This window comes from Sorex fumeus, unplaced genomic scaffold (assembly GCF_029834395.1).
Source record: "Sorex fumeus unplaced genomic scaffold, SorFum_2.1 ptg000063l, whole genome shotgun sequence".
NCBI classification, from domain to species: Eukaryota; Metazoa; Chordata; class Mammalia; order Eulipotyphla; family Soricidae; genus Sorex; species Sorex fumeus.
Genome location: NW_026606120.1, coordinates 4,476,019 through 4,489,526, shown reverse-complemented (window position 1 = coordinate 4,489,526; position 13,508 = coordinate 4,476,019). Strand labels below are relative to the sequence as shown.

General features: G+C 51.9%; 3 protein-coding genes across 3 annotated transcripts; 1 reads left to right on the top strand and 2 right to left on the bottom strand.

The window, feature by feature from the left end:
* Positions 1–2,155: 2,155 nt before the first annotated feature.
* APOM (apolipoprotein M) lies at positions 2,156–4,489 on the top strand. The gene is made up of 6 exons (XM_056127834.1): positions 2,156–2,461; positions 2,988–3,142; positions 3,410–3,483; positions 3,579–3,677; positions 3,847–3,945; positions 4,349–4,489. Exons 1-6 carry the CDS (start codon positions 2,348–2,350, stop codon positions 4,372–4,374), a joined length of 567 nt encoding a protein of 188 aa, XP_055983809.1. The 5' UTR covers positions 2,156–2,347; the 3' UTR covers positions 4,375–4,489.
* A 462-nt stretch (positions 4,490–4,951) lies between these two features.
* Positions 4,952–7,245, bottom strand: CUNH6orf47 (chromosome unknown C6orf47 homolog). The gene has a single exon (XM_056126991.1). It carries the CDS (start codon positions 6,351–6,353, stop codon positions 5,463–5,465), a length of 891 nt encoding a protein of 296 aa, XP_055982966.1. The 5' UTR covers positions 6,354–7,245; the 3' UTR covers positions 4,952–5,462.
* Positions 7,246–9,796: 2,551 nt separating this feature from the next.
* On the bottom strand, positions 9,797–13,412 carry GPANK1 (G-patch domain and ankyrin repeats 1). Its single transcript, XM_056127250.1, has 4 exons — positions 13,204–13,412; positions 12,439–12,618; positions 11,502–12,126; positions 9,797–10,412 (listed from the first exon to the last, which is right to left on the bottom strand). The coding sequence occupies exons 3-4, from the start codon at positions 12,122–12,124 to the stop codon at positions 9,968–9,970; spliced, it is 1,068 nt and encodes a 355-aa protein (XP_055983225.1). The 5' UTR covers positions 12,125–12,126; positions 12,439–12,618; positions 13,204–13,412; the 3' UTR covers positions 9,797–9,967.
* Positions 13,413–13,508: the final 96 nt, after the last annotated feature.

The window sequence follows — 13,508 nt, the reverse complement described above, 5'->3', positions numbered from 1 at the left end:
ATGGTTACTCATGGCTCTGCACTCAGGAATTAACTCCTGTCAGTGCTTAGGGGACCATATGGGATGCCTGGATCAAACTGGGGTCTGCTGTGTGCAGAGCAAACGCACTACCCCTTGTACTATCACTCCAGCTCCCAATTTTTCCATTTTTTTTTACAGCAAAAAGAATGCCTACCGCCCTAAAATAGTATAAACCCTCCTATAACCACATAACTAAAAGGCAACAAATCATAGAAATGTATAACATATATATGCATCTTAGATAGCCCGGCAAGCTACGAAGAGTGTCCCGCCCGCACGGGCAGAGCCTGCCAAGCTCCCCCGTGGCATATTCAACATGCCAAAACCAGTTAACTATAACAAGTCTCATTCCCCTGACCCTGGAAGAGCCTCCAATCATTGGGAAAAACAAGGAGAAGCTGCTAAAATCTCAGGGCTGGGGTGTTACTGGCGCCCACTTGAGCAAATCAACAAACAGCAGGATGACAGAGATACAGTGACAACCATTAGACTTTTTTGCCCCTCATACCCAGTTGTGCTCAGGACACATCTGGCTCTGGTTGCTAATGGGTGGACCATACCCACTTCCTGAGATTGAATCCCTGGTTACAGCTACAGCTTCCACCTCACACTTCTGTTTCTCTTATATTAGAAAATCAAGTTCATGTTATCTGCTCTACCACTAACCTACAATCTTGGTCAAAATGTTTTTTCTTACTTTGGGGGACCTTACCAGTGGCGCTATAGCAGACTATTCCCTGCAGTACCTGACCCCGGCCTCCTCCATATGAAACGTACTCCAGCCCTGCGAACTATCTTGAGTCCCCAAATTTTACTTTTTTAAATTACAAGTCTTAACTGAAAAAAAAATTTAAAAAAAACTTATGGAATGTAAAGAAGACCAAATTTTCCTTGCGTTAATTGCTCTGTTACTTGGCACTATTCAATTATAGCCTTTTTACAATCCTTACTTTTTACTATTTGAGAACTTATTATCCACCGGAAACTAATAAGTTCTTTACAAACATTGCTATTAACTATTTAAGCTTATGCTAGGCCTTTGCCAAGAGTTTTATGTGCCTTATCAATTATTTATTATCCTATGAAACTGATTTGCTCATTTACAGTTGAAAAAGTAGGAATAGGGACCACAGCAATAGTACAGAGGGTAGGGCACTTCCCTTGCACACGGCCAACCCAGGTTCCATCCCTGGCATCTCATATGGTTCCCTAAGCCTTAGTAATTCCTGAGCACACAGTTAGGAGTAACTCCTGCGCACATCAGATGTGACCCGAATACAAAACAAAACAAAAAACAGGAATAGAGCCTAGGATGTGGCTTGGTGGTAAAACATATCTGACGCATTCGAGGCACTGTAGTGGGGATGCTCTTGGGTAGAACATCAAAGATGTAATAATTAGTAGACATAGAATTTCGACCTACTATGCCTGATAAATAACTTGGAGGGGATTGGGGGCACACCCAACCATGCTCAGGAATTGTTGCTGGCTCTGCACTCAGGGATCACTCCTGGCAGGACTCGGAGGAACATGTGGGTACCAGGGATCGAACCCATTGGCCAGGTACAAGGCAAGTGCCCTACCTGCTATACTACTTCTCTGGCACACAAAAAAATTTCTTAAAACAGAAGGTGCTCACCAACTTTAACCAAAGCCTTATTGCCTACTTGAGGAAACATTTAAATTCTGGAATAATGTTGAATAAATGAATTCACCTATTTGTCAGTGAAGTTTTCTGAGTGTTTTCCCCAGTTGTAAGCATCAGAGTGGAAGCCTCCCACCCACCATATCCTAGCACCCACCTGGTTTATACCCGCTCTAAAGCTCTTAATCAGGTAGTATTGAAAGATTTGTTTACTCAGCAAGCTTCCTTAGACTGACTATTTCAAGGCCAGAGACTGTGTCATTCATTTTTATATCCTCAAGGCTTAACCAGTTCCTAACAAACAACTGGGACTCCAAGCAACTTACTAAGTGAATGCAAGATATTAGCCCACCGTTTTTCAGTGCTGCATTTCACACCATCCAGCTCCTTTATGACTCAAAAGGCACAGGCTTCAACTTTATAATTCCTGAGAGACCCCTGGAAGTAACAGTGTATTGCGGAGTGGACACAACCAGAAGAGGGGGAGGAAGGCCCAAACACTAAGTAACCCAGGCTGATGCTGGAAAACAAGTTTGTAGTTACTCATTAGCAGGGGGAAGGGTCAAGGGTCAAGGCAAGGGGGCTGGAAGCCGAGTGGACCGACCACGCGGCCTGCAGGGGAGAGAGCAGTTAAGGCACCAGCCACTCCAGGAAAAGCACCAGTTCCTTCCTGCCTTAAAGATGTTCCACCAAATTTGGGCAGCACTATTCTACCTTTATGGCATTCTTCTTAACTCCATCTACCAATGTCCTGAGTACCATCAACTGACAACTCAAGAAGTGGATGGGAAAGAGGTATGAGAAAGGAGGATTGGGAGTCATGGGGGAGGCGGAATGGGGGTGTGGGCTCTCAGGGATTTGGTGGGAAAGGAAGAAATAGGATATGAAACAGGTTTTTTTTTTTTTGCTTTTTGGGTCGCACCGGTGATGCACAGGGGTTACTCCTGGCTCATGCACTCAGAAATTACTCCTGATGGTGCACAGGGGACCATATGGGATGCTGGGAATTGAACCCGGGTCGACCGCGTGCTAGGCAAGCACCCTACCCACTGTGCTAGCATTTCAACCCCGAAACAGTATTTTGATGGGGAAAGCTAGACAAAATAAGCCAAAAGGCCATCAGTGGGGAGACCCTGGCAGAAATGGGTGGGGTAGCCACACGTGTGGATTGGCAAAGAGGAAATAGTCTAATGCCTCCTTTCCAGTCCTTAGTTGGAAAGAGTGAGAATGTTCCTAGACTCGGCTGTCCTGACTGATGGAGAGGTTGGATGGATCTTATAATGGGACCCATCTTCTTCTGCTCCCTTCCCTGTTTCTTCAGTTCCCAGAGCCCCACCTGGGCCAGTGGTACTTTATCGCAGGGGCAGCTCCCACCAAGGAGGAACTGGCAACTTTTGACCCGGTGGATAACATTGTCTTCAACATGGCTGCAGGCTCTGTTCCCATGCAGCTCCAGCTTCGTGCTACCATCCGCATGTAAGTGGTCAACAGGCAGAGGCACCAGCAAGTGAAGTCTCAGCCCTCGGTGTGATCACTCACCTGATACCGAGCTGAGCTCCTGGCTGGCGTCTTGCAGCAGAATAGTCCAGTTCAATGTTTCTGTTACTTTCCCTCTGGAGATAGAGAGGGCTAACGGTTCATTACTGGGTTGAAACCTAGTGGGACTGGGGCTTCAAGGAAGAAGACGGGATAGAGCCTGGGATTGTATGGTTGGGAGCGTCTCAATCTTCCTCTCCTTGCCAGGAAAAATGGAATCTGTGTACCCAGAAAATGGATCTACCACCTGACTGAGGGAAGCACAGATCTCAGAACTGAAGGTCGGTTCTTTCAAGTCCTTTCTCCTTCACCTCATGTTCCCTGGACTCACTTGATTTTTCCTCTATCCTCATGCCTCCCTCACTTGCTCTTACAGGCCGCCCCGACATGATGACCAAGCTTTTCTCTAGCTCGTGCCCAGATGGAATCATGCTGAAGGAGACGGGTCAGGGCTACCAGCGCTTCCTCCTCTACAGTGAGTTGGGGATGCTTGGCAGAAAGCCAGGGAACCCAAGAAGGAGCCCTTCACTCTGGGCCCTGTGACATCATCCCATGAAGGGATAGGTGTTCCAAGTGAGGTCTTCACCAAGGGTTGTGCTGAGGAGCAAGACCTTTGATGGATCTGGCTCTCCCTGCCCTTCCAGATCGATCACCACACCCTCCGGAGAAATGCGTGGAGGAATTCCAGTCCCTGACCTCCTGCCTGGATGCCAAGGCCTTCTTACTGACTCCCAGAAATCAAGGTGAGGGGGTAAAGTCCCACAGGAGATGACTAAGACTCGCCATGTCTCGACTGCTGTCTCACTGGGACTCAAGTGATGTCACTAGAGGGCATAGCCCAAAGGCTGACATTATCAAAGCGTTGATCCCTCTTTTATGGCTGCAAGGGCACCAGAGGGAGTGGCCAAGAGTTGCGATGTCACCTATGGAGCCAGGATGGGCTCTGAGCTACTTGAAAGAGAAGTTCTGGAAGTTTGCAGTGAAGAAAGGGGGTAGAGAGACAGCTATGGAGGGGAAGGTCCTTTGTTGTCCTAGGGAATATATTTTCCTTCCAACCCATAACCAACAAGTTTGCTTCTCTTTCTGGATTTTCTTTTTTTCTGTACTCCCCCACCCTTTCTCTCTGTCTCCCTCCTCCCATCACAGAAACCTGCAACCTGACCAGTAACTGACCTGTGGCTTCCTTTGTGGCCTCGACGGACACCGCAAGAGCGGAGAATGTGGTAGGGGAGATGCTAAAGACTCCTGGCCCTTTCAAGGGGAATAAAGATGGGTTTTCAATCTTGACTTCATTTCAGGATTTGTTTCCAAACAGCAACCTCGCTCATCCCGACCCCCATTTCAGTACCCCCACCCCGGACTATCCAGCCACAAGACCCTGAGTGGCAGGAACTCTCACTCTGCAGTGGTAGATTTAGGATTTGCTGTGGCAGTGATTTGTTGTTGAGTCAGCAGACCCCTAAGCCCGGGAGTGGGATCTGTAAGCCCGAGCATCTCTCCATACTGATTCTCAGCTGCCAACCAGCCCCTCTGAGCCAGTCCTGTCCACACTGCTGCGCCATCCCCACTCCCTCAGGCTCCCAGGAACACCCTCTCTACTTATGGGCCCCATCCACCAGCCTAACAGCTCCATCTTACCCAAGATGGCTCAGAGGAACCCTGGGGTAACCCAGCCAGAGGTTGCTCCCCTCCGGGCCCCCCCCTCCCCACCCTCAGGGAGTTTGGAAAGAGAGGACGCTTTAGTCTTTATCCTCCATCGCCACACTTTTTTTTTTTTTGGTTTTAAAAAGTGAAGTTGAAGAGCCAGAAATAATACAGAGGTTAAGGTGCTTGCCTTGCATGCAGCCGACCCCATTTCAATCCCCAGCATGACATCGTTCCTGGGTGCTGGGAGCACAGAGCTGGAGTAGCTCCCGAGCACCGCTGGGTGTGGCCCCCAACCCCCCACCCCCGAAAAAATGAAAATGGAAAAAAACAACAACAACTAGAGGTGGGAGAAAGGTAAAAGCAAAAAGTACTAACAGCTGGTGAACTGAAGAGTGATTCCCCACCCCCACCAACACCTTAAACAGTGCTCTCCTATGTGGGGAGCAGGAGCTGGTGGCCCCATACTGGGGTTTCTTCCTGATCCCTGAGGTCTCTGTGCTTACAGTCTGGGTCATGCCCCCAACTCTTGTCCTAAAGGCCACAATCTTCACCCTTGCCCCTACTTCATGATGGAGGGACCATGGGATACACCCCACCCCCCCGCCAACCCAAGTCACAGTTCCTTCCCTGAGTCCCCCAGCTGCTCCTCACCCTCCCTTCCCAGCTTCTCACCCTCCCAGTCAGAGGCTTCTTCATCCACACTGGGCTCCCGGAGGCTGACAGCCAGCACCAGGGCCTGGAGAAGACCAAAGAGGCACGCAAAGTGCAGGGGATGCTCAGTAAGGAGGCTGAGCACGGCGTGGAGCCCATGCAGGGCGGCCAGGAAGGAGAGCAGCCCGTGCAACCAGAGACCCAGGGGTCCTCGCAGGCCCAGGGCATCCAAGATCACCCGCAGGGGCCGGGAGCACAGTGCCAGCAGGGCTGCGCCCAGCAGTTCCAGCAAGTGCAGGGTGAGGTTGGTGGAGATCTGCAAGCTCTCCTCGCGGCTCCCTAGGTACTGCGAGGCCGCAGTGGCTCCGCCACCAGCTCCCGCCCGCAGCCAGCCCAGCAGCTTCTGACGCCGGCCAGGCTTCTCCACAAGGGGTTCAGGCTCAGGGCCGCTCAGTCCTCCTTCAGGGGACTCTCCAGGCCTCCTGATGTCACCAGCATCCACAGGATCCCATCCGAGTTTGGAGGTTCCTTTCTCTTCTAGTCTCCCAAGCTCTTGAGTGCCAGAGACAGTCTTGTCCCGCTGACGGGAATCCATTCTTCTGCTCCCCAGCTGCTCAACTTGGGATTCCCTCCTTGGCTCTGAAGCCACCCCTGGGCGCCTCCGTGCCCCGGAGTCCTTGGGCTTGGGAAGCCCCACATCTCCCAGGCTTTCTGGGGCACTGTCCCACTCACTCCCGGAATTCTCAGGAGAGCTGTCCACCCGGCTGGGATCGGGGGTCAGCAGCTCAGGTCTTGCTGGCTTCCGGCGACCCCAGGGCCGAGGAATCCAGCCACCAAGCCGGCGCAGGAACATATTTGGGGTGTTAAGAGCCCCCAGACTCTGGGACCCTTCCTGGTACAGCTTAGACTCCGGGATCCTGAAGGAGTCTCCAGCAAAGCTAGAGTCTGTTCAGCACTGAACAGGTGCCTACTTGGTGACGCCTGGGTTCCGAAGTGTCTTCCCACAGTGATGGTTCTACAGTGGCCGGCAGCCGTTTCCTTTTCAGTTCCCAGGGTAAGACGGGGATCCCCTGCCAGATTTATTCACCCCCCAGCTCTCCCACACATAAGATTCCAAGTGTCTGGGGATCTGACAAGGCCTGGGTCACCCCACAGTGTCCTTCCAGGTTTCGTCCCAGCAGGCAGCACCCCAAGTCTCACTCACCAAGGCCACTTCCCAAGGTGCCCCAGACACTCAGGAGGCGGTGCTCCATTCAAGAAGGCAGGCAGGCAGGAGGGTGGCCCCGGGGCCGGGCACTCCAGAACAGGCGGGGTGCAGATCCGCTGTCCCGGGGGAGGTCTGGAATAAGAATTCTTCGTTTGGGTGTCTTGTGAGGCCCGGTCGGCAGCGCTGTCCCCTGATTTAGGGGGCCACCGATTCTACAAAACGTCCCGACCGGCCCTCAAAACGCAGCGGAGACGCGGACCCCACAAGGTCAGGCCGTAGATGTCCGCGGAGATTCCGGGGGTCGAAGCAAGGCGCAGGCCTGCGTGGGGGGGGCCGGGGTCGGGGCAGTCTGCGCCGCGACCCCTCCCGGGCCCCGCGTCGGGCCCGCGGCCTCTTAGAGCCGCCGGCAGCCGCCGAGCCCGGAAGCAGCTGCTCCGGGACTCCCCGACCGGCAGGCCGTGGAGGCGGAGCCCGCACCTCGCGGGGCGGACCCGGGGCGGACCCTCCGATCGGCCGCCTCCCGCGCCCCCGCGCACCGCCGGAACCGGCGCCGACACATCCAGCCGCCTGGAGACCCTGGTCTGCAGCGCTCTCCCGAACTTGGTTGCCCTCTTTCGCCCGCCGCCCTTGGATTCCTTCGCTTCCGTCCAGAACTTGGCACGCTTTTGCGGAAAACAAAGCTATGCGAGGAATCTTGACCACTTCTTCCTGCCGCGTCCGTCCGGTACAGCCTCTGGTTGTCCACCGAGCCAGCCCCAGCAAGGAGCTGACACCAACTTCCTCCCATGAGTGGTGGCGAGAATCGCTCCCCACAACCTCCCTTCCCCCCTCCCTCAGAAAGGGTAACCCCAGGTCCTCCCCACATTTTATGTCTGGGCTTGGCCATGGTAAACTTGTTTGGGGGCCACACCCGACTGGGGGACGGTACTCAGGAATCATTCTTGGCATTGCTGGGTAGGGGGTGGGGGTGGACGGGCCTTATGGAGTGCCGGAGATCAAACCCCAGTCAGCTGCGTGCAAGGCTAGCACCCTACCCTCTGTACCATCCCTCTGGCCTAGTAATAGTTTTCTCCCCTGCTTAGTTTAGTTTAAAACTAAGCAGCGGGGGCATGTGGAAGTCAGGGCAGGTCATGCTTCCTGATCTCAGAACTCACTAGGGAGTGAAGAACATTGGTTTAAAGCATTTTTTTTTTGCTTTTTGCTTTTTGGGTCACACCCGGCAATGCACAGGGGTTACTCCTGGCTCTTCACTCAGGAATTACTCCTGGCGGTGCTCGGGGATGAGCTGGGGATCGAACCCAGGTTGGCCGCGTGATGAGATGCTGGGGATCGAACCCAGGTTGGCTGCGTGCAAGACAAATGCCCTAGCCCCTGTGCTATTGCTCCAACCCCTAAAGCAGTGTTTCTAAATCTTTTTCTGACCGTGTTTTTCCTTGTCCTACTGGTTGTCCCCTTAATTTAGTGCCATAGCATCCCATATGACTTTCATCTGTGGCCCTCTTGGAATATTCTGGAAGCCCACAGGGATAAAGTCCAAATGACCCTCATTGAGAAACACCGGTTTAAAGTTTAGATTTGGAGGATTGGGGAATTGACCAGTGGTAGGGCCCCTGCCTTGCAGGCTCAAGAATATGAATTTGATCCTAGGCACCACCCCATGTAACTGTAGAACACAATTTCGTTTTGCTGGTGTGATCCTTAATAAGGATAAGTTTTACTGGTGTGATACTTGTATCGTGTCATACAGGCACACATGTGGAGCAACCAAGTGGGTGATCTTCAGCACACAGCAACAAAAGGAAAATAGTTTTGACATGGGAGGCCATTGTTGGCAGTTCAGCTGACTGCATGCTGGATGATTTTTAGGCCGTCCTACCATGCTGGTTTCTTCCTGCAAGATTCTAGCTACTGTCCTCAGCAATGGGAGCCTCCCATCCCTTCCCCTAGCATCATGTACTGATTTGGTTACATGAATTTTTCCTCCTCCAGCTATGTGAACATGAAGGTTGAAGATGCCTTATTTCTACTCTTAACACATAAAATATGGTTTGGAAGTATGGCAAGGGACACTTCCTGGATTGTGAGGCCTGTGGAAAGCTGGGGAATTCTTAGTTCAGAAGTTTTGTCTTCAGGGGTCAGAACAATAGGGTGGTAGGGCAGGTAGGGCGATGCCTTGCACACAGATCACCCAGGTTCAATCCCCACTCCTATATGATCCCCCAAGCCTGCCAGGAATTACCATTACCCTGAGCACTGCTACGTTTGGTCCCAAAAAACAAAAATAAAATTTGTCTTTGAGGGCTGGAGTAGCAGTAGAGCAGGTAGGTTGTTTGCCTTGCATGCAGTCAACTTGGGTTCGATCCTTGGCATCCCATATGGTTCCCTGAGCACTGCCAGAAGTAACTCCTGAATACGGAACCAGGAGTAACCCTTGAGCATCACTCAAAACAAGTGTTTTGTTTTTTGGACTACATCCAGTGATGTTCCAGGGACCATATGGGTCACCAGGAATTGAATGCAATTAATTGCGCACAAGGCAAGCACTCTACCTGCTATACTATCTATCTCTCTGATCTGATTCAAGTCTGAGAGAATTGGGGCCAGAGAGATAGTACAGTGGGTAAAGTGGTTGCCTTGCATGCTGCATACCCCAGTTCGATCCCCAGCATCCCATATTGTCACCCAAGCACTGCCAGGTGTGATTCCCCAGTCAGAATTAACTCTAAGCATCACAGAGTGTAGCCCAAAACCCAAAATTTTTTAAAAAATTGCAAGAACAGGCAAAATACCCTAGAGATGAACTAGGACCCAGAAGTGACCCAAACTGGCAGGGCAGGGCTGCTGTCTTTTTTTGGGGGGAGGGGGGGTCACAACTGGCGATTCACAGGGTTTACCCCTGGTTCTGCACTCAGGATTTATCGAACCCGGGTTGGCCACATGCAAGGCAAACACCCTACCTGCTGTGCTATTGCCCCAGCCCTGGGGACGCTGTCTTACCTCTGAGAGGGGCTACCCTTTCTGACTCAGGTGGGATTTACCCCCAGACTTGTCTGGCTTCTCTGAAATAGCTTCCATCACAGTGAATAAAACATGAGAAAAAGTTGATTTTATTTCTCAACTCTCAGCTCCTCTTCCTTGAGTCCACTCACCAAAACCTGAGGGTTTGGGAACTAGGACGACTTCAGGAAGCAGAAATCAAAGTGCCAATGTCAGAGGTCCAAGTTCAGATTTCAGCAGATCAGTATCAGATACTGCTGAAGTCAAAACTCGAGGTTCATGTATGTCCTTAAATTCCGCTCCCAGGCTCTACCCTTCTCCTCCTTCCTCCTCTCCTCCCTGCGACTCAGTGTGGCCACCCGAGGGGCTCTCTCCCTCCCAGCCACGGCACGGGTATCCCAAGCTGGGAAGTGTGTGACTCTAGGTTGGAGAGCTGATCTGTAGCCTAATCCTTCCTGGTCCCTCTTGAGGACAGTGGGGATGGGGTTGGCACGGCCATCACCCCGGGGTCCCAGCCCCATTCCAGGCTCCCACCCCCCCTGCAGTAGCAGCCTGAAGCCCGGGCTGGACGTGGGCACTCCCAAGGGCAGATTTGGAGGCTGGAAACCCCGGGATAGCGACAGCAGGTGAGCGGTGGATGTACGATGGTTGGAGTCTTGGAAGTGGGCATCACAGGTCTCACAGTACTGGGCGGCGGGGGTGGGCAACCTGCAAAGAAGAGGAAGGGGTGAGGATAGTGGAAAGAGTGAAGTCTTTGAGGGAGGTTATTTTTTTTTGGGGGGGGCCCACCACCCGGCAGAACTCAGGGCTTACTCCTGGCTCTGGGCTCAGGTATCACTTCTGGCAGTGCTAGGAGGAACATAAGGAGGCCAGGGATTGAACCTAGGTCACTGGCATGCAAGGCAGGGGCCCTACCCACTATACTATTGCCCTGGTCCCTGTCCTTCTAATCTTTATACTAAAGACAACTTTCTTTCTCCCTCCCTCCTTAGCAAGGAGAAAAAATTGGGATAAGAAATGATAAACAGTCCTTGTAATTCTCTCAGAAATACAATGATTACAACTATTATTTATATAGTAATTATACTTAGTATGTGGCAATTACTATCATAACAATCTGCACACATTATGCATTTATTAGTATTATTCTTTGCCACTGTTTTGTTTTGGGGCTGTATCTGGCAGTGCTCAGGGTTCACTCCTGGTGTGGCTCAGGGCTCCATATGGGGTGCTGGGTTTCAAACCTAGGCAAGCACCCTACCTGTTATAATATCTATATAGCCCTTTTTCTTTTTTTTTTTTTTTTGGTGTGCATGGTGCCAAGGATTGAAGTTCTCACACATGTAATGAAAATACTCTACCATCTAGTATATCCTAAGCCCCATATCAAGCCTTTTAATCTTAAGAACAATCCTACAGAAAAGATGCTCTTATTAACCCCATTCATAAATGAGGAAACTGAGGCACACAGACATTAAATTACTTGCCCAGATAGAATCAGAATTTTACATCCAGGGAGCTTGTGTTCAAACTATTATATTTTTTGGGGGGTGTTGGGGTGGAGAGGGGTTAACACCTAAAGGTTCTCAGAGATCACTCCTCGTGGTGCTAGGAATTGAACCCAGGTTAGTTGCATGCAAGGCAATACCCTAGCTGGTTTCCTCTATCCCTCTATTTTTTTAATACTGTCCTTGTTGACTTTAGGGAATGAGGAAAGAACCCTTCTATTTTGGTATGGAATGACCAAGAAGAATGGAACACAAGGAAAGATGACCATAGGCTAAGGTTTTCTCTCACCGGTTCTCTGGGCTCCTCGTCTCTCCTTGGCTCTCTCTGACCATGCGGGCCACCTCCGGGAAGCCTGCTTCTTCAGCTAGCTGAGCAGCATCTCTGCCTCCCAGTTCACAGACCCCCACCCAGGCAGCCCCACGGCCCAGGAGATAGCGCACGGCTGCCCCTTGGCCTGCTCGGGCAGCACACATCAGAGGGGTCCACCAGAAGGCATCCCGAGTGTTGATATTCCCCCCAGCTCCCCCGGCTTCGCGGGGCTCCAACAGCCTTTTAAGTTCTGCCAAGTTTCCCTCCTGGGCTGCCCTCAGTATGCATTGGGTCATTTTTTCTTCAGCCTCAAGGGACCTCCATTGTTCATGTCCTCCTGATGCTGCCACTGCTGCTGTTTCTGTTGTAGCCTCCCTCGTTCTTCTTTTCTTCCTCTTTCTCTCCCTGGCAGGCTCACGTTGAGATGTCTGGGACTCAGAGGAGTTGCTTTCACCCGCTATCAAGGCTTCATAGAAAGCGCGGATTGCAGAGCCATCCAGAGTCGGCTCCAGCTTTTTAGGCTGTGGCTGCTGTTTTCCATCTTTCCAGAGGTCGCTGGTATCAGAGGCCGGGGTGAAGGTGATGAGGGAGGGCTTGGACATGGCTTATTGTAAGAACCAAGAAATGAGACCAGACAAGGGAAATATCACACAAGAAACGCCAACCCCTAGTGGCCATGCAGTGACTGGAGTGAATAACCCCCTCTGCCCCCAAAGTGATCCCACAGCCTAGAACTCTGCAGGACCTATGGACCATTAGGCACGTGGAGAAACAGACTCCTGCAAGGAGACTTATCTTAGCAGAGATTAACAAGAGACTCCAAGAGACAAAGGACCTACGCCCCACCCCCTACCCGTTTTCAATAACAAAGAAGTTTCTCTGAAACTCTTTACCAAGCCCATCCCGCAAGACATACCAATAAGAAAAACAACCGGCCAGGCTCTTTAAATCGTCCGGGTCCCAGCTCTTTCGCAGTGCCCTTTCCCCACAAAAGCAGACTTGACACTTCTCCGGAAGCAGGAAGTGGATTTTGATTTCGGTGCGCGACTCCGTTCAGCTGGGTTCAGCAGCTTCCGTACAACAAGATGGCGCTACTCTAAGCAGGAGAATCGATACATTAGGTACACAATCTCAACACGCATGCGTGACTTGAAAAAGTTACCGAAAGGCGCAGGCGTGCGCAGAGCGACGGGTCAGTTTCCCGCCCTGGAAGTTTTCCAATAGCATAAGCGCAAAGCGCCTCGTGCCTAGATAGCGCGAGGATCGAGGAGGACCGGTCGGTTGGGGTTCTGCTTTTACATAACGCCCCCATAATGCCTTTCGCCTCCCTCAACGTGGCCCCCGCTCCGAGCTCATTTTTTTGGGAGTTGGAAAACCATTCTCTACATTAGGAAATCCCCTGAGGATAAGAGAAACCTGTGGAATGCCCAAGTGCTGTGAAATGAAATAACATCACGCTGCCCTTCACCATTACTCTGATTAGGGCTCGAAGCTCATACTTCGTGCCTGCAGCAGAAGGTCCAATTCAAGCTCTCAGGAAATGGAGAAGTGCAAGGGGACGAGTAGCAGCCGAATAGCTGGCGCCACTTCAGGTTAGCGAGTTGGGCCGGTTTCGGTTCTCAACGTTGCTCTGTTCAGCACACCCCCACCCAGCTCCCGCAGCACCACCCAGGCCTCTCACCTCCCTTCTCAAAAGGCCGGAGCCGGGATGAAACGAGGGGCTCCCCCAGGGACCTCCAGTGGGGGCCCCGACGGGGGCGAGGGGTTCAGCACTTGTAAAGTCCCAATGGGTTGGCCGGGGATGTGGTCAACCCCTGGGAAACAGGGGTACATCCGAGCTGAACTTTTTGTGTTGAGCAACGAGAAACAAGCTAGGCTCGCTCCAGGCTCCACTCCCCGCCCCGCTCTCGCTCCCAGCGTCTTGGAATCACACGACTTGATTTCCCAAGCTCCCGGGGCCCCAAAAGCCGTATCGCGTTTCCGCTT

What these genes read in the sequence shown, in the direction of transcription:
- APOM (XM_056127834.1), top strand. Translation starts at nt 2,348, where the DNA reads ATGTTCCACCAAATTTGGGCAGCACTATTCTACCTTTATGGCATTCTT. An exon ending in AAGAAGTGGATGGGAAAGAG is followed by an intron (nt 2,462 to 2,987) that starts GTATGAGAAAGG and finishes CTGTTTCTTCAG; the next exon opens with TTCCCAGAGCCCCACCTGGG. An exon ending in CCAGCGCTTCCTCCTCTACA is followed by an intron (nt 3,678 to 3,846) that starts GTGAGTTGGGGA and finishes CTGCCCTTCCAG; the next exon opens with ATCGATCACCACACCCTCCG.
- CUNH6orf47 (XM_056126991.1), bottom strand. Translation starts at nt 6,353, where the DNA reads ATGTTCCTGCGCCGGCTTGGTGGCTGGATTCCTCGGCCCTGGGGTCGC.
- GPANK1 (XM_056127250.1), bottom strand. Translation starts at nt 12,124, where the DNA reads ATGTCCAAGCCCTCCCTCATCACCTTCACCCCGGCCTCTGATACCAGC. An exon ending in ACGAGGAGCCCAGAGAACCG is followed by an intron (nt 10,413 to 11,501) that starts GTGAGAGAAAAC and finishes TCTTCTTTGCAG; the next exon opens with GTTGCCCACCCCCGCCGCCC.